Source organism: Eubalaena glacialis, chromosome 17 (assembly GCF_028564815.1).
Source record: "Eubalaena glacialis isolate mEubGla1 chromosome 17, mEubGla1.1.hap2.+ XY, whole genome shotgun sequence".
In the NCBI taxonomy this organism is placed as follows: domain Eukaryota; kingdom Metazoa; phylum Chordata; class Mammalia; order Artiodactyla; family Balaenidae; genus Eubalaena; species Eubalaena glacialis.
In genome coordinates this window covers 52,258,178-52,281,335 of record NC_083732.1, presented here as the reverse complement: position 1 = coordinate 52,281,335, position 23,158 = coordinate 52,258,178, and the positions used below count along the sequence as shown (strand labels likewise).

At 37.0% G+C, this 23,158-nt stretch overlaps 2 protein-coding genes across 2 annotated transcripts in view; one reads left to right on the top strand and one right to left on the bottom strand.

Annotated features, from left to right (window-relative positions):
- RGS22 (regulator of G protein signaling 22) overlaps positions 1-23,158 on the top strand; it is a 173,305-nt gene that overhangs the window by 129,480 nt on the left and 20,667 nt on the right. The window contains exons 22-24 of the mRNA XM_061171399.1: positions 3,226-3,405; positions 7,557-7,715; positions 21,036-21,134. Of these exons, the coding sequence (XP_061027382.1) occupies positions 3,226-3,405; positions 7,557-7,715; positions 21,036-21,134 (438 nt within the window). The remainder of the gene's footprint in view (positions 1-3,225; positions 3,406-7,556; positions 7,716-21,035; positions 21,135-23,158) is intronic.
- Positions 9,798-10,184, bottom strand: LOC133077134 (non-histone chromosomal protein HMG-14). Its single transcript, XM_061171816.1, has one exon. It carries the CDS (start codon positions 10,182-10,184, stop codon positions 9,879-9,881), a length of 306 nt encoding a protein of 101 aa, XP_061027799.1. The 3' UTR covers positions 9,798-9,878.

Here is a 23,158-nt window from a genome sequence, read left to right as displayed (position 1 = left end):
TAGGTCCATCCGCCTCACTACACATAACTCAATTTCGTTTCTTTTTATGGCTGAGTAATATTCCATTGTATATATGTGTCACATCTTCTTTAACCATTCATCTGTCGATGGACACTTAGGTTGCTTCCATGTCCTGGCTGTTGTAAATAGAGCTGCAGTGAACATTGTGGTACATGACTCTTTTTGAATTATGGTTTTCTCAGGGTATATGCCCAGTAGTGGGATTGCTGTGTCGTATGGTAGTTCTATTTTTAGTTTTTTAAGGAACCTCCATACTGTTCTTCATAGTGGCTGTATCAATTTACATTCCCACCAACAGTGCAAGAGGGTTCCCTGTTCTCCACACCCTCTCCAGCTTTTATTGTTTGTAGATTTTTTGACGATGGCCATTCTGACCGGTGTGAGGTGATACCTCATTGTAGTTTTGATTTGCATTTCTCTAATGATTAGTGATGTTGAACATCCTTTCATGTGTTTGTTGGCAATTTGTATATCTTCTTTGGAGAAATGTCTATTTAGGTCTTCTGCCCATTTTTGGATTGGGTTGTTTGTTTTTTTGATATTGAGCTGCATGAGCTGTTTATATATTTTGGAGACTAATCCTTTGTCAATTGCTTCATTTGCAAATATTTTCTCCCATTCTGAGGGTTGTCTTTTCATCTTGTTCATGGTTTCCTTTGCTGTGCAAAAGCTTTTAAGTTTCATTAGGTCCCACTTGTTTATTTTTGGTTTTATTTCTATTTCTCTAGGAGGTGGGTCAAAAAGGATCTTGGTGTGATTTATGTCATAGAGTGTTCTGCCTATGTTTTCCTCTAAGAGTTTTATAGTGTCTGGCCTTACATTTAGGTCTTCAATCCATTTTGAGTTTATTTTTGTGTATGGTGTTAGGGAGTGTTCTAATATTCTTTTACACTTAGCTGTCCAGTTTTCCCAGTACCACTTACTGAAGAAGCTGTCTTTTCTCCATTGTATATTCTTGCTTCCTTCATCAAAGATAAGGTGACCATATGTGCTTGGGTTTATCTCTGGGCTTTCCATCCTGTTCCATTGATCTATATTTCTGTCTTTGTGCCAGTACCATAGTGTCTTGATTACTGTAGCTTTGTAGTAAAGTCTGAAGTCAAGGAGCCTGATTCCTCCAGCTCCGTTTTTCTTTCTCAAGATTGCTTTGGCTATTCGGGGTCTTTTGTGTTTCCATACAAATTGTGAAATTTTTTGTTCTAGTTCTTTGAAAAATGCCATTGGTAGTTTGATAGGGATTTTTTGGAATCTGTAGATTGCTTTGGGTAGTGTAGTCATTTTCACAATGTTGATTCTTCCAATCCGAGAACATGGTATATCTCTCCATCTGTTTGTATCGTCTTTAATTTCTTTCATCAGTGTCTTATAGTTTTGTGCATGCAGGTCTTTTGTCTCCTTAGGTAGGTTTATTCCAGCTATTTTATTCTTTTTGTTGTAATGGTAATTGGGAGTGTTTCCTTAATTTCTCTTTCAGATTTTTCATCATTAGTGTATAGGAATGCAAGAGATTTCTGTGCATTAATTTTGTATCCTGCTACTTTACCAAATTCATTGAGTAGCTCTAGTAGCTTTCTGGTAGCATCTTTAGGATTCTCTATATATAGTGTCATGTCATCTGCAAACAGTGACAGCTTTACTTCTTCTTTTCTGATTTGGATTCCTTTTATTTCTTTTTCTTCTCTGATTGCTGTGGCTAAAACTTCCAAAACTGTGTTGAATAATAGTGGTGAGAGTGGGCAACCTTGTCTTGTTCCTGATCTTAGAGGAAATGGTTTCAGTTTTTCACCATTGAGAACAATGTTGGCTGTGGGTTTGTCATATATGGCCTTTATTATGTTGAGGTGGGTTCCCTCTATGCCTACTTTCTGGAGAGTTTTTATCATAAATGGGTGTTGAATTTTGTCAAAAGCTTTTTCTGCATCTATTGAGATTGTCATATGGTTTTTATCCTTCAATTTGTTGATATGGTGTATCACATTGATTGATTTGTGTATATTGAAGAATCCTTGCATTCCTGGGATAAACCCCACTTGACCATAGTGTATGATCCTTTTAATGTACTGTTGGGTTCTGTTTGCTGGTATTTTGTTGAGGATTTTTGCATCTATGTTCATCAGTGATATTGGCCTGTAGTTTTCTTTTTTTGTGACATCTTTTGTCTAGTTTTGGTATCAGGGTGATAGGGGCCTCCTAGAATGAGCTTGGGAGTGTTCCTCCCTCTGCTATATTTTGGAAGAGTTTGAGAAGGATAGGTGTTAGCTCTTCTCTAAATGTGTGATAGAATTCGCCTGTGAAGCCATCTGGTCCTGGGCTTTTGTTTGTTGGAAGATTTTTAATCACAGTTTCAATTTCAGTGCTTGTGATTGGTCTGTTCATATTTTCTATTTCTTCCTGGTTCAGTCTCGGAAGGTTGTGCTTTTCTAAGAATTTGTCCATTTCTTCCAGGTTGTCCATTTTATTGGCATAGAGTTGCTTGTAGCAATCTCTCATGATCCTTTGTATTTCTGCAGTGTCAGTGGTTACTTCTCCTTTTTCATTTCTAATTCTATTGATTTGAGTCTTCTCCCTTTTTTCTTAATGAGTCTGGCTAATGGTTTATCAATTTTGTTTATCTTCTCAAAGAACCAGCTTTTAGTTTTATTGATCTTTGCTATTGTTCTCTTCATTTCTTTTTCATTAATTTCTGATCTGATCTTTATGATGCCAGTAGATATTGAGGCTTTAAAGGACAGGTGCTGTGTCTTGGGGCTCAGCTCAGTGTCTGACATGTAGCAGGAACTTAATATGAATTTGTTAAATGAGTCAAAGTAGACACTAAAGCTGCTCCTTTTCCAGGAGAAGAAAGAATCAGGATTAAATGAAACCCGTATTTACGTAAACTATGTGCATCAAAGTCTTAGGTTCCTTTAAAAGGCAGAGATTGACAGAATGGGTGGGAAAAACATGGAACTAGATGCTATCCATGAGACACACATAGAAATGAAGACACAGGCTAGGAGCAAAAAAGAATAAAATTTCTTAGGTTCTTCAAACCCAAGAGAAATAAAAGCTATGATTTTTTAAGATAGTCTTGACATGTCCCAGTAACCTCTTGATCTGAAATTAAAATATATATATATTAACTGACAGACATATTTACACATTCTATAAAGTATTCTGTTAATGCATTAATCATATATTGTTTTATCTTTCCTCCTTGTTTAGGACTTGTGCCATTCTCATTGTGATGAGTCCCTCATCCACAAGAAGATCATGACTATTATCAACTGCTTTATTAATTCCAGTATTCCACCAGCTTTACAAATTGACATTCCATTAGAGCAAGCCCAGAAGATTATTGAACACAGAAAGGAGTTGGGACCATATGTATTTAGAGAGGCACAGGTAAGAAATCAGGGCATGTAGTAAGCATACTTTAAAATAGATTAACAATCTAGATATTCTTTAGAAGTTTTTGCATTAGTCATATTTGGCAAAGCTCTAATCCTCCTAATCCTGGGATTTATTCTGTTTAATTTAAAAAATGTTGCGTATGCCACAGAACATAGAAACTAGTAACTTACTATTTTGTTGATGATAATATACAGCAAATACAATTATTTAAATTCTGTACTTTGACTTTGCATGGTTATCATTTTATTTCTAACTTATAAAACTCCAGCTAATTCCTCCTTCCTTTCCCACCATTCATATTTCCTTTTAAAATATCTGCTACCACAAAAATGTGTAAAATATGTGTGTCCCAAGATTTGTGTATTTTTAAAGGTTGGAATATTCACATAGCTCATAAAATAAGTGAGAGGAGATTTAAGTACCCAACCAACATAAAGTACACAAGCTCATGAAAGGAAAATCATGGCTGTTAACCTGCTCAAGTTACTTCTTTTTAAGACAAATAATAGAGAACAGTGAGTTGCTGAACATAATTTATTTGCATTTTGAAAAGCCTTTTAGTGATGTTCCTGAAAAATGATTAAGAAAAATAAATTATAATAGGGGTAATAGGGAAGGCCATGTCACGATTTAAGTGATATGAAACAGAGATTTAGGGTATGATTGCCCTTGAGCATGGAAAAAGACCATTATTCCTTAATATTCATTTGCAAGCCAGCTGTGTTCTAAGTCCTAAAAGGAACTGAAAGTAGACTCACCATCCAATTATGCATTGAAATAGGTAAAAATAAAGAAGAATGATTGAGGATGTGCTAGAGAGAAATAGAAAAAACATGGTGTCAGAATTGTAGCATCTGTTAATGAAAAGATCACTTAGCCTAGCCTAGGTCTCCTGATAGCCAGGAGACCATCTAGCCTCAAGTCTGATGGTGAATGTCTGGAGCTGCTTACGTAGGTTGGTTCCACCGCACTGTCCAGGGATTACAGCCCGTGAACTTTATTGGAGTCCTCTAGTTTATGCCTCCTACCTGATTTCCCAAATCAAAGTCCCAAACATATCTTAAATATGGACTTTGGAGTATCAGAACACAAGAGAATATTTAGGGGCCTCACCTCACCAAATCTATTGTTTCTGTTTTCTGTAAGGAAGCTCAGAGAATGGCATATCTCCTACCCAGGTATACAAGCCAGAGATCTGGTTGCCATCTTCATGTCTTCCCTATCCTTCATTCCTTACCTTTGGGGATCTTCAGTCACTTATATGTATCCATTTGTCTCCTTCTTATCTCTTATTCTATCTACTTTTCTCCAACTCCATGCCGCTACCTCAGTTCACATCTGCAATGTCTCACATTGATTACCAGAATTCCCTGCCTCTAGGCTCTCTCAAAACCATTTAACTCACTGCAGACAGATCCATCTTTTCAAAATGTATATTTGATCATGTCACTTCTTTGCTTTCAATTTCAATTACTTCCCATTGTCTTCAGAATGAAGACCAAGCTCCTTACTACATATTTCTCTAACCACATGTCTTCCCACTCCCTGCCATCTGTCTCCCAGTCTTACTGAAATATTTGTACTTCCATAAAGAGGGCTTACTTTCTTGCTTCCAGAGCTTTTAACAGTATCATCTTCTCTCTCTTATGCTTCTATGATATCTTGTATTTGTCCCTGTCAGAACACTTATCACACAGAATTGAAAATGGCTATTCTCATGCCTCAATTTCCCATCGGACTGTAAGGTCTTTGAGCGTAGGGAATGTTTCTTATTTGCCTTTGTGGCCTGAGTGCCTGGCATAGAATAGACACTCAGTAACATTTTTGAACATATGAATGAATGATGTGAGAATAGATGGATCATGACAGGAATAGATCAAATTGGACATGAGAGCAAAGTTGAGCAAAAGGGCTGAATAGTAAATATAAAAATTGCCTGTTTTAGTATTGTTTTCACTATAGCAGCGGTCCCCAACCTTTTTGGCACCAGGGACCGGCTTTGTGGAAGACGGTTTTTCCACGGACTGTGGGCGGGAGTGTGGGTGGATGGTTTTGGGATGATTCAAGTGCATTACATTTATTGTGCAATTTATTTCTATTATTATTACATTGTAATATATAATGAAATAATTATACAACTCACTATAATGCAGAATCAGTGGGAGCCCTGAGCTTGTTTTCACTTGCCGCTCACTGATAGGGTTTCGATATGAATCTGCAAGCAATTGATTTATTATGGTCTCTGTGCAGTCAAACCTCTCTGCTAATGATAATCTGTATTTGCAGCCACTCCCCGGTGCTAGCATCACCGCCTAAGCTTCACCTCAGATCATCAGGCATTAGATTCTCATAAAGAGCACGCAACCTAGATCCCTCACATGTGCAGTTCACAGTAAGGTTCACGCTCCTTTGAGAATCTAATGACGCAGCTGATCTGACAGTAGGCGGAGCTCAAGCAGTACTGTGAATGATGGGGAGCGTCTGTAAATACAGATGAAGCTTTGCTGGCTCACCCACCACTCACCTCCTGCTGTGCAGTCCTGTCCGTGGCCTGGGGATTGGGGACCCCTGCAGTATAGCGTCTGCCTGTCCCCCACCTGCATTCCTAATAGCTTGAAAGTTTTCATCACCCAGCCATATTTTCACTGGCCCTTCTCACTCATACTAGAGCATTGCCCATCTGCTGGCAGTGAGCAAAGTAGCTCTGTATTTATTAAAACATTTACTTACCCACAGTTTGGTTATCTTTTAAGGTTTTGGAGGTATAGGACAATTTTCATGAATAACATGTATGTTATTAACCTTAATTGCAACTTCTAGAAATAGAGCAATTTTATGTCTACCTTGAAAAATTGTGTCCTAATAGGGTGACTTTTACTGGAAAGCCTTCTACATGAAAATAAATATATTTGAGAGCTGGGAATGACTTAGGTTTTGGAGGGGTAACTGAGAAGTAGGGTCAATAGTTGGTAAATAGAGGTGGAGGAGGAGTACTTAAGTTTAAAAAGTGCATATAAAAACTACCATGATCGTTTAACTTTGGAGAAGGGGATTACTTAATTAAATGCATGACAGATAAATGTAAATGAAAATTTTTTAAAAGCCTGCACTTCAGCAAATAAAGTATGTTTAGCTTTTGTGTTCACAATCCCAAGAGGCTATAGCATTCAATGACAAGATAGTATTGTAAAGGGAGTAAATAGTTTTACTAATGATACTCATGTACAGAAACGAGGAGTCATGAAATATATCAATTCAGGACGCTGTTGATCACTGCAGCATTTACTTTTTAAAAATTCCACTTTCCCCCTGAAGAGTTGGCTTAGAGCCTAATGGGATAGTTCATTTTTCTCCAGGGCATTAGGTATAGGCCATTCCCAGCAACAAAATGTTGGACTTGATCTGATGTGGCAAGTCCTACCTTCTTGGAAGTAATGTATGCCTCTGGAACTAATGGAAAAACTTGGCATGGGAATTTGAGCAACAATTCTTATCTCTATAAATATCACAATTAATCACTTAATGTAGAGTGTCCTAAGAAAGCATTTGTGCAGGATACCACTCTGCTTTTTAAATGTTACTTTTCTTGCTCTCACATAAAAGAGAGATTATATCATTTAAAAGTTACTCAAGATTTATTCTTAGATCTGCAGCTTTGTTTAAGAGCTTTTCCAGAGGCAAAATGGTATTTCCTTTCTCTAAAAGAAAGGAAAGGGGACCGGAGAGGAGTTCCCCTTGATGAACTGAATATTTGGAATACTTGCATAAAACAGCAGAGTGTATGGCAGATCAACTGGTATATGTTTTCAAAGAAAACATAAATTTCTTATTTTAAAAGACCTAATGGATTCTTTATTAATACAATCAACTGGATAGGGAAACATAAAGCATAAATTGACTTTTAACTGTATTTAAGAGTATGTTTTTTTTAAAAGAAAGACTTCTCATTGGTAGTAAAAAAACATTGATGATAAGCATGTGCTGAACTAAACTATACCAAGATGTCTGGAGACAATAAGTTGGAGGAAACATGCTGTATATTAAAGAATAGAATAGTTAATCCATTATTATGGTGAATTAGAGTTTAAATTGGTACATTTGTATAAAACTGTAATCTGAGACATACTTTGTTTTATATACAGATGACAATTTTTGGAGTTCTGTTTAAATTTTGGCCTCAGTTTTGTGAGTTTAGGAAGAACTTAACTGATGAAAAAATTATGAGTGTTTTGGAGAGAAGACAAGAATATAGTAAGCAGAAAAAAAAATTGGTAGTCACAGAAGACGAAAAATTTGCAAAGGTGAGACAAGAATCATTTTGGGTTTAATCAGACTTTTAAAAGTTATGTGATACATGTAGAAGAATTTGGGCTGAGCAAAAATCCAGAGAAGTTATAGAATACAGATTTTAGTGGTTTTTAAAGCCTTCATTCAGAGGTTTCAGACTTGTTTTTGAATTTTAAAAAATTTATCTCACATGTCTTCTTTTCTATGTACCTCTCTTGGAGAACACTTTATATTGTCTTGTGAATAAGTTTTTGCATCAGTCTTTCTCACTGGACTGAGATCCTCAATTATACCATCTGTCTTATTAAACACTTCTACCACTATCCAGCACATGCTCAATTATAAATTATTGTTTACCAAATAAATATGGGAATGAATGAATGAATGAAAAAATATTATGTACTGGGAGCAGCATTTTCAATATTAAAATTAGAGAATGATATATTGACTGTGAAATTTACAAATATAAGTCATAAATTGTCCAGCCTGCCTATTTGTCTTTTAGTCTGTCCATTCATTTATCAATTCCTCTATCTTTATATTTACCTATTTTCCTTTACTTGAAAAGGGATAACAAGTAATGTATTTCATCTTATTTGTAAGTTTATCCCTATTCTGTTTTTTAAACGAAATTTAAAAGATAATCTAAAGATATAAAAGTAATATAATTATAACACCCATATTTGCACAGGTCAAAATAAACAGTTAACATTTTCCTCATTTGCTTTTCATTTTTCCTTAAGAAGTGAAATACTGCAGAACAGTAAACTCTCTTAACTCCAGCCCTGAGTTCTATTACCCTCCCCATCTCCAAGAGCAACCATTAAGTTTGGGGTATGTTCTCCCAGCTCCTTTTTAAGATAGTGTTTTATATGGGTATATGGATTCATAAACAATCCAGAGGACTATTTTGTATGTATTTTAACTTACGTAATGGTACCATATTTTATTAGTCTTCTCAGGCTACCATAGCAAAATATCAGAGACTGGATGGCTTAAACAACAGAAATTAATTTCCTCATAGTTCTGGAGACTAGAAGTCCCAGATCAAGGTGCCAGCTAATACGATTCTTGGTGAGACCTCTCCTCCTGGCTTGAAAATGGCCACCTTCTTGTTGTGTCCTCACAGTTGGGGAGAAAAAGAGTTCTCTCTCTCTTCCTCTTCTTATAAAGCCACAATTTCTTTGGATTAGGACCCTACCCTTATGACCTCATTTAACCTTAAGAACCTCTTAAAGACCCTATCTCATGATACAGACACAGTGGAAGTTAGGACATCAACATATGAATTTGGGGAGACACAATTCATTCCATAGCACATATTGTGCTTTCTACATCTTGCTTTTTTTTTTTTCAAGAAATTCTTTCATAATTGAGATTTTATTGGTTGTTTTGAGGATCAGTACACAGACATTTCAATTTGTACACAATTCTCAACATACGTACCAAAAACCTAAAAAATCATGTAGTTGTGATTCTTTTCTGAACAGTTATTCCAGTGACTTTCCAGCTTAAAATTTGGGGGCAAATTTTCCTTCGCAGGATATCAAGTACCAATATCTTCAAATATTGATATGCTGTTACATCGTAAGTCCCACTAATTCACAATTTAATATCATATACACTACATACTCAAATTGTCAATCGTTCACAGCACATTAACAGTTACTAGAAGAACTGGACTACCACGACCAAAGTTGTTACAGAGTGCACAAAATTCTGCCCAGGAGAGCCAAGATCAAGGGGTGAGTGGTTTGCTTTAGGAAACAATTCTACCAAAAACAACGTGGGAAAAGAAGTAATTTAAAGTGTTTAAGACATTAAATGCACAACTGACTCCAAACTGCCATTTAGTATGCTTTGTATTATAGGATAGAAAAGCTACTACCCCCCCATCTGTGGAATGTTCAGCTGACACCCAAGACAATCAAAGCCTCCCATATTCAATATCCCACTATTTTCTGGTTGTACCAAAAAATAAACAACCAGCAAATGATTTCACCTCTTAAAAAAAAGCATTTACACTTAAAAAATGGGATGAGGTGGGATTCCTTCCTTTTTAAAAATGTTTCTAGAGCTACTAAAAAACTTGCATTTACAAAACAGTTGATAAAAATATTCCTCTGGATTGTACAAGAAGGGAAACAGGGACCACTGATAGGACCAGGTGTGTGATATTAATCAGACTTGGCTTCTTTCTCCCCTGCTTCATCAGAAGCTGGGCTCTCCTCATTTTTAGTTTCTCCATTTTCTGCAGGTAAGTCTTCTTTAGTCTCTTGGTTAGCCACTTCAGCCTGTTTTCCCTTTGCTCCCCTTTTCCCTTTTGTTTGCACTTTTTTGTCGGAAGATTTATCCTTTCCTGCCGCCTTTTTTGGCTTCGTTTCCACTTTTGCAGGAGCTGGTTTAGCTGACAACCTCGCCGATCTCCTCTTGGGCTCCTCCTTCGCCGCCCCCTCGGCGGAGCTGACCTTCCTCTTGGGCATCGTGGCGGCGGGGCGGGCGCGTGCCGGGTGCCTGCAGGCCGCGGCGCGCCGAGAGCCTTCGCGAAGCTAGGCTGCCTGGCCGCTGCAGCTCCTCCCGCCGCCCGAGCTGCTGGGACCCGCGGCGGGGGCGGTGGGAGAACCGGATGGAACCGGATTGGGAGCCCGCCCCCTCCTCCCCCCCATCTTGCATTTTAAATTCAATTTTGTCTTTTAATTCTACCCACACTGCTTTACTTAGATCTCATTTAATCAGTTTAATTGCTGCATTTCCATCATATGAATAAATATACTATTTTTATTTAACTATTTCTTTTTTTTTTTTTTAAGTTTTGGCTGCATTGGGTCTTCATTGCTGCATACGGCCTTTCTCTAGTTGTGGTGAGTGGGGGCTACTCTTCCTTGCTGTGCGCGGGCTTCTCATTGCGGTGGCTTCTCTTGTTGCCGAGCACGGGCTCTAGGCGCGAGGACTTCAGTAGTTGTGGCTCGCGGGCTCTAGAGCACAGGCTCAGTAGTTGTGGCGCACAGACTTAGTTGCTCCGCGGCATGTGGGATCTTACCGGACCAGGGATCGAACCCGTGTCCCCGGCATTGGCAGGAGGATTCTTAACCACTGCACCACCAGGGAAGTCCCTAACTATTTCTTTATTGTTGGATTTTTTTCAATATTTACCATTACAAACAGCACTGCAGACAACATTCCTGTAAACGTCTTCATATTCACATGTATAAGAGTGTTTTTGGAATGGCTGAGTAAGAGAGTATGAGCGTGTGTCAATCTATATTCCTACTTCTCCCCATTTGGTTTGTTCAGACTTTGAAATTTTTGTCAGTCTGTTGATGACAAGTGGTATGTCATCATGCTGATGCATTTATTTACGTTCACCTAATTATTAGTAAGGTGGAACAACTTTTCACATGTTAACTATTCGGATATTTTGATCAGGATTGTAATGAACCTATAGGTCAGTTTGAGAATTGATGTCATAACAATACTGTGTCTTCTACTCCATGAACCCAGTTTATCTCTGTTTAGTTATTCTTTCATTTCTCTCATCGATGATTTGTCATTTTCAATGACAGGTCTTGAGTATATTTTGTGAAATTTATTCCAAAGTATTTCATGTTCAAAATAATGCTATTGCTATTATATTTTTAAATTTCAAATTCCAAATTATTTTTTAGAAAAATTTTTATTTTGAAATAATTAACGTTCACAGGAAGTTGCAAAGATAGTAGCGAAGTCCCATGTACCCATCACCCAGTTTTCCCCAGTGGCTACACCTTACATTAACTATATACAATAGTAAAATCAGGAAATTGATATTGATACAAGGTGTGTGTATAGTTCTATGCCATTTTGTCACATGTGTAGATTCAAGTAACCAACACTATATTCAAGAGGCACCACAAAGATGTCCCTCATGACTATAAGTCATATCCATCCAATTACCCATTATAATGTCTGTTAGCCATGAATCTGTTCCCCATTTAGAAAATTTTGTCGTTTTGAGAATGTTATATAAATAGAATCATACAATATGTGACTCTTTGAGACTGGCAGTTTTCACTCTACATAAATACCCTTGAGATCCATCCACGTTGTTGTGTATATCCATAGTTCATCCTCTTTAATTGCTGAGTAGTGCTCTGTGGTACATTGTACCACATTTTAACCATTCACTCATTAGAGGACATTTGAGTTGGTTCCTGTTTTGGGCTATTACAATAAAATGCTAATGTAGTCACTCTTGCCTTCTCCTCCTCCTCCTCCTCCTTCTTCTTCTTCTTTTATTTGAGTGCTTTTATTTAGTGATAGCTTTATTGACATTTAATTCACATACCATAAAATTCACACTGTTAAAGTGTACAATTTTGTGGTTTTAGTATATTTACAGAGTTGTGCAACCATCACTACTACTTAATCTTAGAATATTTTCATCACCTCAAAAAGAAACTCTGTACCCATTAGCAGTCACTCCCCTTTACTCCTTCCCTCTCAGCCTCTGGAAGCCACTAATCTACTTTCTATATCTGGACATTTCATGTAAATTAAATCATACAGCATGTGGTCTTTTATGGCTGGCTTCTTTCACTTAGCATGATATTTTCAAGGTTCATCCATTTTGTAGCATGTTTCACTACTTTATTCTTCTTATGGCCGACTAATATTACACTATATGGCTGTACTACAGCTTGCTTATCCATTCATCAGTTAATGTACTTTTTGGCTATTATTAATAATGCTGCTGTGAACATTCTGTACAACCTTAAGTATAGACATGTTTTAATTTTTCTTGGGACCTAGAAATTGAATTGATGGCTCCTTTTGAGGAACTGCCAAACTTCTCCCAAGCTACAGAACCATCTTGCTCTCTTGATTTTCACATGGTATATTTTTCCATTCCTTTACTTTACTGCCTACATCATTATATTTTAATTAAGTTTCCTGTAAACAGCATATAGTTGGGTCGTGGTGGTGGTTGATTTTTGTTTTTAGTCTACTCTACGAATCTCTGTTTATTAATTGGTGTATTTAGTCTGTGTATCTTTAATGTAATTATTGATATGTTAGTTCTTAAGTCTGCCATTTTATTTTTTGTTTTATTTGTTCCCTGTTTCTTTTTTTCTGTTTCCTTTGTCTCGCATTCCTGTGGATTTACTTGAACATTTCTTAGAATTTCATTTTGCTGTATCTCTGTTTGGATGTTTCAGTGGTTGCTTTAGATATCACATTATACATGCATAACTTATCGCAGTCTATTGGTGTTGACATTTTACCAGTTTGAGTCTAGAAACTACCTCCCTTTAAGTCTCTTTCCCCTCACCTGTTTATAATTATCCTAAATATTTCTCAACATATATTGAGAACCACATCAGACAATTGTATAATTTTTGCTTCAACCATCAAACATAAATCAGGAAACTCAAGGTGAAAAGTCTACTGTATTTACCCTTACTTTTGCTCTTGCTATTTTTCTTCCTTTTTGATGTTCCAAGATTTATTATTTTCTTCTTTCTTTTTTCCCTGTAAGTAAGGTATTGTTTCTCACTTACTGCTTTCAAGATTCTTTTCTTTGTCTTTAGTTTTCAGAATTTTGATTATGATGTGTCTTGTGCAGATTTCTTGGGGTTGATTCTGTTTGAGCGTTACTCAAGTTCTTGAGTCTGTATGTTTATATCTTTTGCCAACTTTGGAAGAGGTGAATTTATATTCATATTATATATATGTGTGTATATATGTATATATACACTTTCTTTATGATCGATATTCGTGAACCCTTGGGTACCTTATAACTTCATTTCTGAGAGATTTTTATTTTTTTCAGTCTTTTTTTAAGCTCAGTAAACTGTCATTTTACACTGCCTTTTAAATTTTTTTTATGTTTCTCTTCTGAGTTTCTTTTTTTTTAACATCTTTATTGGAGTATACTTGCTTTACAATGGTGTGTTAATTTCTGCTTTATAACAAAGCGAATCAGCTATACATAAACATATATCCCCATATCTCCTCCCTCTTGTGTCTCCCTCCCACCCTCCCTATCCCACCCCTCTAGGTGGTCACAAAGCACCGAGCTGATCTCCCTGTGCTATGTGGCTGCTTCCCACTAGCTATCTATTTTACATTTGGTAGTGTATATATGTCAATGCCACTCTCTTACTTCATCCCAGCTTACCCTTCCCCCTCCCAGTGTCCTCAAGTCCATTCTCTACTTCTGCATCTTTATTCCTGTCCTGCCCCTAGGTCCTTCAGAACCCTTTTTTTTTTCTTTAATTAGATTCCATATATATGTTTAGCATATGGTATTTGTTTTTCTCTTTCTGACTTACTTCACTCTGTATGACAGACTCTAGGTCCAGCCACCTAACTACAAGTAACTCAATTTCGTTTCTTTTTATGGCTGAGTAATATTCCATTGTATATATGTGCCACATCTTCTTTATCCATTCATCTGTCGATGGACACTTAGGTTGCTTCCATGTCCTGGCTATTGTAAATAGAGCTGCAATGAACACTGTGGTACATGACTCTTTGAATTATGGTTTTCTCAGGGTATATGCCCAGTAGTGGGATTGCTGCGTCGTATGGTAGTTCTATTTTTAGTTTTCTAAGGAACCTCCATACTGTTCTCCATAGTGGCTGTATCAATTTACATTCCCACCAACAGTGCAAGAGGATTCCCTTTTCTCCACACCCTCTCCAGCATTTATTGTTTCTAGATTTTTTGATGATGGCCATTCTGACCCGTGTGAGGTGATACCTCATTGTAGTTTTGATTTGCATTTCTCTAATGATTAGTGATGTTGAACATCCTTTCATGTGTTTGTTGGCAATCTGTATTATCTTCTTTGGAGAAATGTCTATTTAGGTCTTCTGCCCATTTTTGGATTGGGTTGTTTGGTTTTTTTGATATTGAGCTGCATAAGCTGCTTGTAAATTTTGGAGATTAATCCTTTGTCAGTTGCTTCATTTGCAAATATTTTCTCCCATTCTGAGGGTTGTCTTTTCATCCTGTTTATGGTTTCCTTTGCTGTGCAAAAGCTTTTAAGTTTCATTAGGTCCCATTTGTTTATTTTTGGTTTTATTTCCATTTCTCTAGGAGGTGGGTCAAAAAGGATCTTGCTCTGATTTATGTCATAGAATGTACTGCCTATGTTTTCCTCTAAGAGTTTTATAGTGTCTGGCCTTACATTTAGGTCTTTCATCCATTTTGAGTTTATTTTTGTGTGTGGTGTTAGAGAGTGTTCTAATTTCATTCTTTCACATGAAGCTGTCCAGTTTTCCCAGCACCACTTATTGAAGAGGCTGTCTTTTCTCCATTGTATATTCTTGCCTCCTTTATCAAAAATAAGGTGACCATATGTGCATGGGTTTATCTCTGGGCTTTCTATCCTGTTCTGTTGATCTGTATTTCTGTTTTTGTGCCAGTACCATACTGTCTTGATTACTGTAGCTTTGTAGTATAGCCTGAAGTTAGGGATCCTGATTCCTCCAGCTCCATTCTTCTTTCTCAAGATTGCTTTGGGGGCTTCCCTGCTGGCGCGGTGGTTAAGAATCCACCTGCCAATACAGGGGACACGGGTTTGAGCTCTGGTCCGGGAAGATCCCACATGCCACGGAGCAGCTAAGCCTGTGTGCCACAACTACTGAGCCTGCACTCTAGAGCCCACGAGCCACAACTACTGAAGCCCACGAGCCACAACTACTGAAAGCCCACACGCCTAGAGCCTGTGCTCTGCAACAAGAGAAGCCACTGCCATGAGAAGCCCATGCACTGCAACGAAGAGTAGCCACCACTCGCTGCAAGTAGAGAAAGCCTGCGCACAGCAATGAAGACCCAACTCAGCCAAAAATAATAAATATATTAAAAATAAATAAAGTAAAAAAAAAAAGATTGCTTTGGCTATTCGGTGTTCTGAGTTTCTGCATTTATGATTTGGAGTATTTCACATATGAAAATGTTTGTGTAGGGATATTTTATCCACTTTGGGCTCCTATGTTAGAGTTTTCCTGATTCATGATTAGATTTCTTGGAGAGTAGTGTCATCAGCTAAAATATTGGAGTTCTCATTTTCTGTTTTATTCTTGTAATGGTTTTATATGCATATAACCTGCCATTTTCTGCTCATTTTGAAATGTCTTTTATTTTTATCAACCACCAATAATAGGGAGCAGTCAGAACTCTTATACACTGTGGATGGGAGTGTACATTGATAGTCACTTTAGAAAACAATTTGACTTTATCCAGTAAATTAAAAGATGCACTTAGCCTTCAACTTATCAAATCTACTTGAATAATTCATGGACACAAATATCAGGAGATATATCCTAGAATAATTCATGGACACAAATATCAGGAGACATGCGCATGGTTTATAGCACCCATGCTTTCTATAGCAAAAAATCAGAAGCTATTCAAATGTCTATTAACAGGAGATTGGAAAAACAAATTCATGTAGTAGAATACTGTGCTGTGATGGAAAACAAATTAACTATAACCACAATAATAAACATAGATATATAGCAGGAGTATAATGTTGAGTGAAAAAGTTGCAAATGAATAGAACCAGTCAATTCTGCTTATATAAAGTTAAAATTCGTATAAAACTACCAATACAAATGTGGGAAACTATAAATAAGAAAAAGGGGGCTTCCCTGGTGGCACAGTGGTTGAGAATCTTCCTGCCAATGCAGGGGACACGGGTTCGAGCCCTGGTCTGGGAAGATCCCACATACCGCGGAGCAACTAGGCCTGTGAGCCACAGTTACTGAGCCTGCACGTCTGGAGCCTGTGCTCCGCAACAAGAGAGGCCGCGATAATGAGAGGCCCACGCACCACAATGAAGAGTGGCCCCCACTTGCCACAACTAGAGAAAGCCCTCGTACAGAAACAAAGACCCAACACAGCCATAAATAAATAAATAAATAAATAAACAAACCCAAAGTTTAAAGAAAAGAAAAAGGAATGATAAACATACAAAATTCAGTATAGCGGTTACCTTCATGGGTTGGGTGGAGATAGATGATGGGTTTGGAGAGTGACACAAAGGGGAACAGAGGTACTGGTGATACTGCATTTCTTAAGTTTTGGTGGTATTGTTGTTATTCATATCTTATGTGAGTGTTATAAATGTTTTTATAAGTATTTAATATATAATAACATTTTCATATGAATGATGCTACAAAAAATTATCACATTTTCAGAAGCTTATCTTTGGTTGATGTATTCTATCATCTAGAGGTTGAGGGTATTTCCAGTACCCTCAGGGAATGAGAATCAGGGAAGACATAAGAGCGAGAAAATAGGAAGAGGTGTCTGCAAAATCTTGCTTCTACTGAATCAGTTCTTCACAATGTGGCTTCACATATTTTTGTTGATGTATTGTGAGTTATTTAACCATGGAGCCAATATATACACATATATATCCCATGTATGGAAATGAAATGTTATTAAACTTAAATATAATTATTTTTGGATTATTTATTTTAACAATTTCTGCAATTATTTCCCTTCCAGTGGTTTAGGTGATAAATGATAGATCAAATAATACAAAAGCTGATTTCCCCCTCAAACCAACTATGCATCTGGCCCAATCTATGTAATCTGACTAAAAACAGAGTTCACTAAATAAAAATCCTCGCATTTACCTTCTCCAGTCCCTTGAGGCAAGTCCATGTCTGACTGAGCTGCATGAATGTGATCCTAAGTTGGTAGGCTCAGGAAGGAAATATATTTGAAGGGTTGATGTAGGGAGAAAAAATAGAATGTTGTCTAACATGTATGCTTGGAGCTCTTTTCTGATTCCACCTGTGGCACATGAATAACTTCACCAATCAGATGAGTCTCACGTGAGTCTGCTGCATTTTCTACTAATGTGGCCTAAATAGTCTCTCAAAAGAGCCTCCCCTCCTCATCCTTTTCTTCTTTCACCAGACTTTTACTGATCATCTACTACATAGAGTTTTATTGATCATCTATTCATATTGATCCCTACTACATATGCTAGGGATATGAATATAATTTACATATAGTGTAAGGATAGATAGATACACACATACACTTAACTGAAAAGAATATAAACAAAAACTGAAATCCCAGAAAATGAGGAATTAATTATTTGTGGTGGAAAGGTAAAGGATCTCAAAGAAAATGTAAATTTGAGTTAGTCTTAAATAGTAGGATTTTAACAAATGGTTCTAAATATATACTTATTGAATAAAGAATATAGAAGTAAGGAGGATATAAAGATCTCTTACTGTATCCTAAACACTTATGAAGAACTTCACAGCTCTCTAAGTGTCATCCCAGGTATTTTCAGTTTGCTTAGATATATGGTAAACATATTGTCTGAAACAAAAGTTGAAACATACACTGTGATGAGGGTAGAGAAAATCTGCAATTGCTGCTTCTCCAGAAAATCCAGAATGTATGTTTATATCGTCCATATTATACTTCAGTTATGGAAATGCAAATGTCCTTAAGTGATCTTCTGATCTGTCAACTGGTAACTGCTAACAGGGTTAGGTACAAATATTGACATTCGTTTTGTAGGGTGAATAATCCTAAAGAAAACATAGGAATTCTACTTTTGAATATTCTTATTTTACACAATAAACATATTGCCATCACTTATTAGTAACTACAAATTTCGCACATGCACTTATTTTAACACAGAAAGTGTAAGCTAAGGAAGACCAGTAGAGTCGACATTTGTTCCAGGATTTCATTGTCAATGAAGACGTATGAGGAAATGTTGGAAAAAGTGAATATGGGAAACTCATAAATTTTTTTTGTAATGTAAAAATGTATCCTCTGGGCTTCCCTGGTGGCTCAGTGGTTGAGAATCTGCCTGCCAATGCAGGGGACACGGGTTTGAGCCCTGGTCTGGGAGGATCCCACATGCCGCGGAGCAACTAAAGCCCGTGAGCCACAACTACTGAGCCTGCGCGTCTGGAGCCTGTGCTCCGCAACAAGAGAGGCTGCGATAGTGAGAGGCCCGCGCACCGCGATGAACAGTGGCCCCCGCTTGCCGCAACTAGAGAAAGCCCTCGCACAGAATCGAAGACCCAACACAGCCCCAAAAATTAATTAATTAATTAATTTTTAAAAAATGTATCCTCTGAAAAAAATCACTCACTATGAGAAACATTGGATTTCCCTAGGTAACCATGGGCATGACTCATAACCCTCTTAACCTCAAATTCATCTATCAACTAATGGTGATAATATTAATCTCATATGATTTGAGAGGGATTCATTGAAATGATATGAATAAAAGGACATGTAAGGTATTCCACTATACAATTGTAAGGTATCATTTGATCTGAGACAATATAGTATAGTGGTTAGGAGTGCAGTTTCTAGAGTCAGACTGCCTGGTTTTGAATCCTAGCCTTATCATTGATCAGTTCTAATATCTCAGGGAAACCACTTCACTTCCCAAAACCTCATTTTTTTTTTTCAGGAAAATGGAAATAGTAATAGAACTTACATCACAGGGTAGAATTAAATATAGTATGTGAAGAATAATACATGTCATACAGTAAATGTTAGTTATTATCTTTTTAATATTGTAGCAGTAATTGGCCTTCTTTATAATAAAAATACTAATATCAATTATATCCTTCATTTCTCATTCTTATAAAGGAATCAAATGAAACTAGATAATCTGAAGAAAGTTATGACAGGAGAAACAATCTCATGGAAAACTTTCATGTAGTTTAATATCAAGTACTTAAAATGAACGGTGGCAAATTCATTAACAAAGGATCAATAAAAATTTTTAAATTTTAAATGGCAAAAAACAAGGTTAAAAGACAAATTGGGAAAACATAAAGTGGATGATATGTTATAAAAATAAATCATAAATACTCTTAACAAAAAAATAGGGCAAAGGGCATCAACAGGCAATTCTCAAAAGAAATACAAATGATTAAAAGCATTAAAAGGTGTTCAACCTCACTAGTAACCAAAGACATGCAGACTGGCAAAGAAGAAAATATCCAGTGTTGGTTGAGGGTATGAGGAAGAGGCCTGCAAATTCATGCATTATTGGAGAAAGTGTAAAATGGTGCTTTGTTTCTGAAGGGCAGTTTGACAACTTTTATTGTTTAAAATGTTCATTCTTTTTAATCCGGCAGATAGACTTCTAAACATTTATTCTAAAGGAGAGAATTTTTAAAAAGCAGAAAGATGTTTGTATACAGCATTGTTTATAATAGTAAAAATTTTAAATGACTTAAATTTCTAATAGCAGGTATTGGTTAAATCATCTATGGTACATTCCTTTACTAGAATATTATTCACCTGTTGAACTGATAATGTAGTTTATTCTTTAGTCATTCAACAAATATTTGAGTGTATAAGACCATTCAGGGCTTCTCTGGTGGCACAGTGCTTAAGAATCCGCCTGCCAATGCAGGGGACACTGGTTCAAGCCCTGGTCCGGGAAGATCCCACATGCTGCGGAGCAACTAAGCCCGTGTGTCACAACTACTGAGCCTGCGCTCTAGAGCCCGAGAGCCACAACTACTGAGCCCACGTGCCACAACTACTGAGCCCACGTGCCACAACTATTGAAGCTCACGTACCTAGAGCCCGTGCTCTGCAACAAGAGAAGCCACTGCAATGAAAAGCCCGCGCACAGCAAGGAAGAGTAGCCCCCGCTTGCTGCAACTGGAGAAAGCCCGTGCGCAGCAATGAAGACCCAACACAGCCAAAAATAAATAAAATTAAATAAAATTTTTTAAAAAGACCATTCATCCAGTGAAAATGATGATGTAATTTATGCATTCCATCATCCAACAAATATTTAAGTATATACTCTGTGTTCTGCAGTAGGCATACTTGGTGAATGATACAAAGACCCTGCCCTTATATTCCTGTTCTTTCTTTATTCACAGAGAAATGTTTTCATGATATTTTTCATGAAAAAGCAGATTTTAAAAGAGCTTGTATAGTGTGATTCCATTTATATGAAATTTAGGTAATAAAGTATCAATATTCAAGTTATAGATTATATCTAAGCATTTGTCTAGTGAGAAGTTTGGAGGGATGTTCATGAAAATGTTTGTAGTGGTTTTTCTTGGAAGCTAGAATTTGGGGGTGATGATTACATTCTACTTTGTAATTTCTCTCATTTATTTTTTAATATTTTTATATTAGTATGAAAGAAATTAAAGATCATAACAGTAGAATATGTCATATTCATGACATTGACTTGATGAAACCTTGTGGTGTGGTGCTTACCACAAAATATTTTTTCATATAATGTTATGACTTCTGAACTGTAAGTTTATGTTAATATAGTGTTACCCCTTTTTTGGAATAATTTAATTTAATATAATTACAGGATGGAATCAAACAATATCCAAGTACTTCAGGATCTGCTATCAAAACAGCCACTTTAATCAGTGACCCAGGTTTAGGCCTGCAAGCATACGGCCGACAGGTAAGCAGGAAAGATATCACTTCTTCTGTAGAGCATTGGCTAGCAGAATGCAATAACTGAGTCATTTTATAGTAGTAAAGTTGTGTTTGTTTGAAAATGAGGCTAAAATTGTATCACTAAGAGAGATTGGAAGAGAATTTTCTTGAGCCTTCAGAGAACATTAAAATTTCAGCTGATCCTGGACAACATAATCAGGGGAAATGATTTCTTGATACATATGAAGAAGATTTTAGTGGCATAAGTTGAAATAACTATCTTATTGGAAAAGAGATAATGATATAGAATAAGAGAATATATATAGGTTGATATCTTCTTGGGTCAAGAAAAGAAAGAATGTCACATTCTACTTTCAGTTTTTTAAATCTTTAAAGTGGTCGTAAAATTGACTAATACATCATCATCAACTAATACATGTAGAGTTTTGTTTTTTTTGTTTTTTTTTTTTATGGCTGTGTTGGGTCTTCGTTTCTGTGCGAGGGCTTTCTCTAGTTGTGGCAAGCGGGGGCCACTCCTCATCGCAGTGCGCGGGCCTCTCACTATCGCGGCCTCTCTTGTTGCGGAGCACAGGCTCCAGACGCGCAGGCTCAGTAATTGTGGCTCACGGGCCCAGTTGCTCCGTGGCATGTGGGATCTTCCCAGACCAGGGCTCGAACCCGTGTCCCCTGCATTGGCAGGCAGATTCTCAACCACTGCACCACCAGGGAAGCCCACATGTAGAGTTTTTATGTTTATACTTACATGTATAACATACATTAATATCATGTCCCAGAAATTTCATAAGTTTATGTCCATTTTTAAAGACTGGTATTGAAATTGTTTGTATCATAGGATAATACTAGCTTAAGAAACAATCTTTTTGATACTTGAGAATGTCAAATGTGTTCAGCTACCCAGCTAAGATAACCAATAGACTACAAAGCTATTATTAAGAGAAGAGAAATGTCCAATTTTGTGGAGCTGTATATTGAAAAAGACTGTCTAAAAGTGTGTGATACCTAATAATGCCATTTGGAAGTACATTTATTAGCAAACGACTAGCATTAAGTTTCAGAAACACTGTGTAAAAATAAAGGGAGGAGATGTGGAATTAGAGATACTAGGCTTCTAATTTTTACTCTGTCACTTACAAGTCAGTATTACTTTGAAGCCTAAAAAAAAAAATCACTTCTCCTTTGAGCCTGTTTCCTTATCTGTTAAAGAGAAAGAGAGAGAAAGGAATGATGATGATGATGATGATGGTGATATCCTGTCATATATCTCAAGACTTTTGTAAGAAACTAAAAAGCTTTTGGAAACCAAAAGCATTTTATAAATATAAATTATTATTATTATTATTGCTATTAAGGTACACATGTTGAATTACTCTAGTAATTGGTAAAATAATAATACACTATGATTTTGCAAGTGTGGCTGCTCTGTATATGCATCTGTTTCAGGTAGATTTTGCACACTGAAGAATGGTAATTGATCCAAAAGCATAACTACCCTACCCCCAAAAAACTTGGATCTTTCCTAAGCACCTAAATTCATAGTCAAATTGAATGTATAAATGTGACTGAATAGCTGTCAAGAAATCTATAAAACTTTTTCAACATTGATTCACTGAGAAATAGTACACCAAAACACTCACATCCCTGCCCCACCAAACTAGGACCAGGGAGTTTAAAAATTTACATCAAGGGCCTAGATAGCCCCAAGACCACAGCAGCCCCACAGCCAGCTGTAAGACCTAACCCACCAACTGGTAGACCAGCACCATCCTGGGATGCCCTGGGCCATAGCCCCACCAATCAGCAAGCCTACATTAGCTCCAAAACCAGTCTCATGAACCAGTCCTGCCAACTGGTGGACCAAGACCAGGACTTCCCTGACCTTGCAGCCAGCTGTGCCAGGACCTAGCCCCCCTACCAGTGGCTGACAGCCCCTACACAAGGCAGGTCCTGGCAACCAACCAGACGGGGCCAGCCACGCCTACCAGCACACTTGTAGCAGTCAGCCTGCCACAACAGAAGGACCCAGGCAGT

Bases quoted from the DNA above. Each gene is read 5' to 3' on its own strand.
- LOC133077134 (XM_061171816.1), bottom strand. From the start codon at position 10,184: ATGCCCAAGAGGAAGGTCAGCTCCGCCGAGGGGGCGGCGAAGGAGGAG.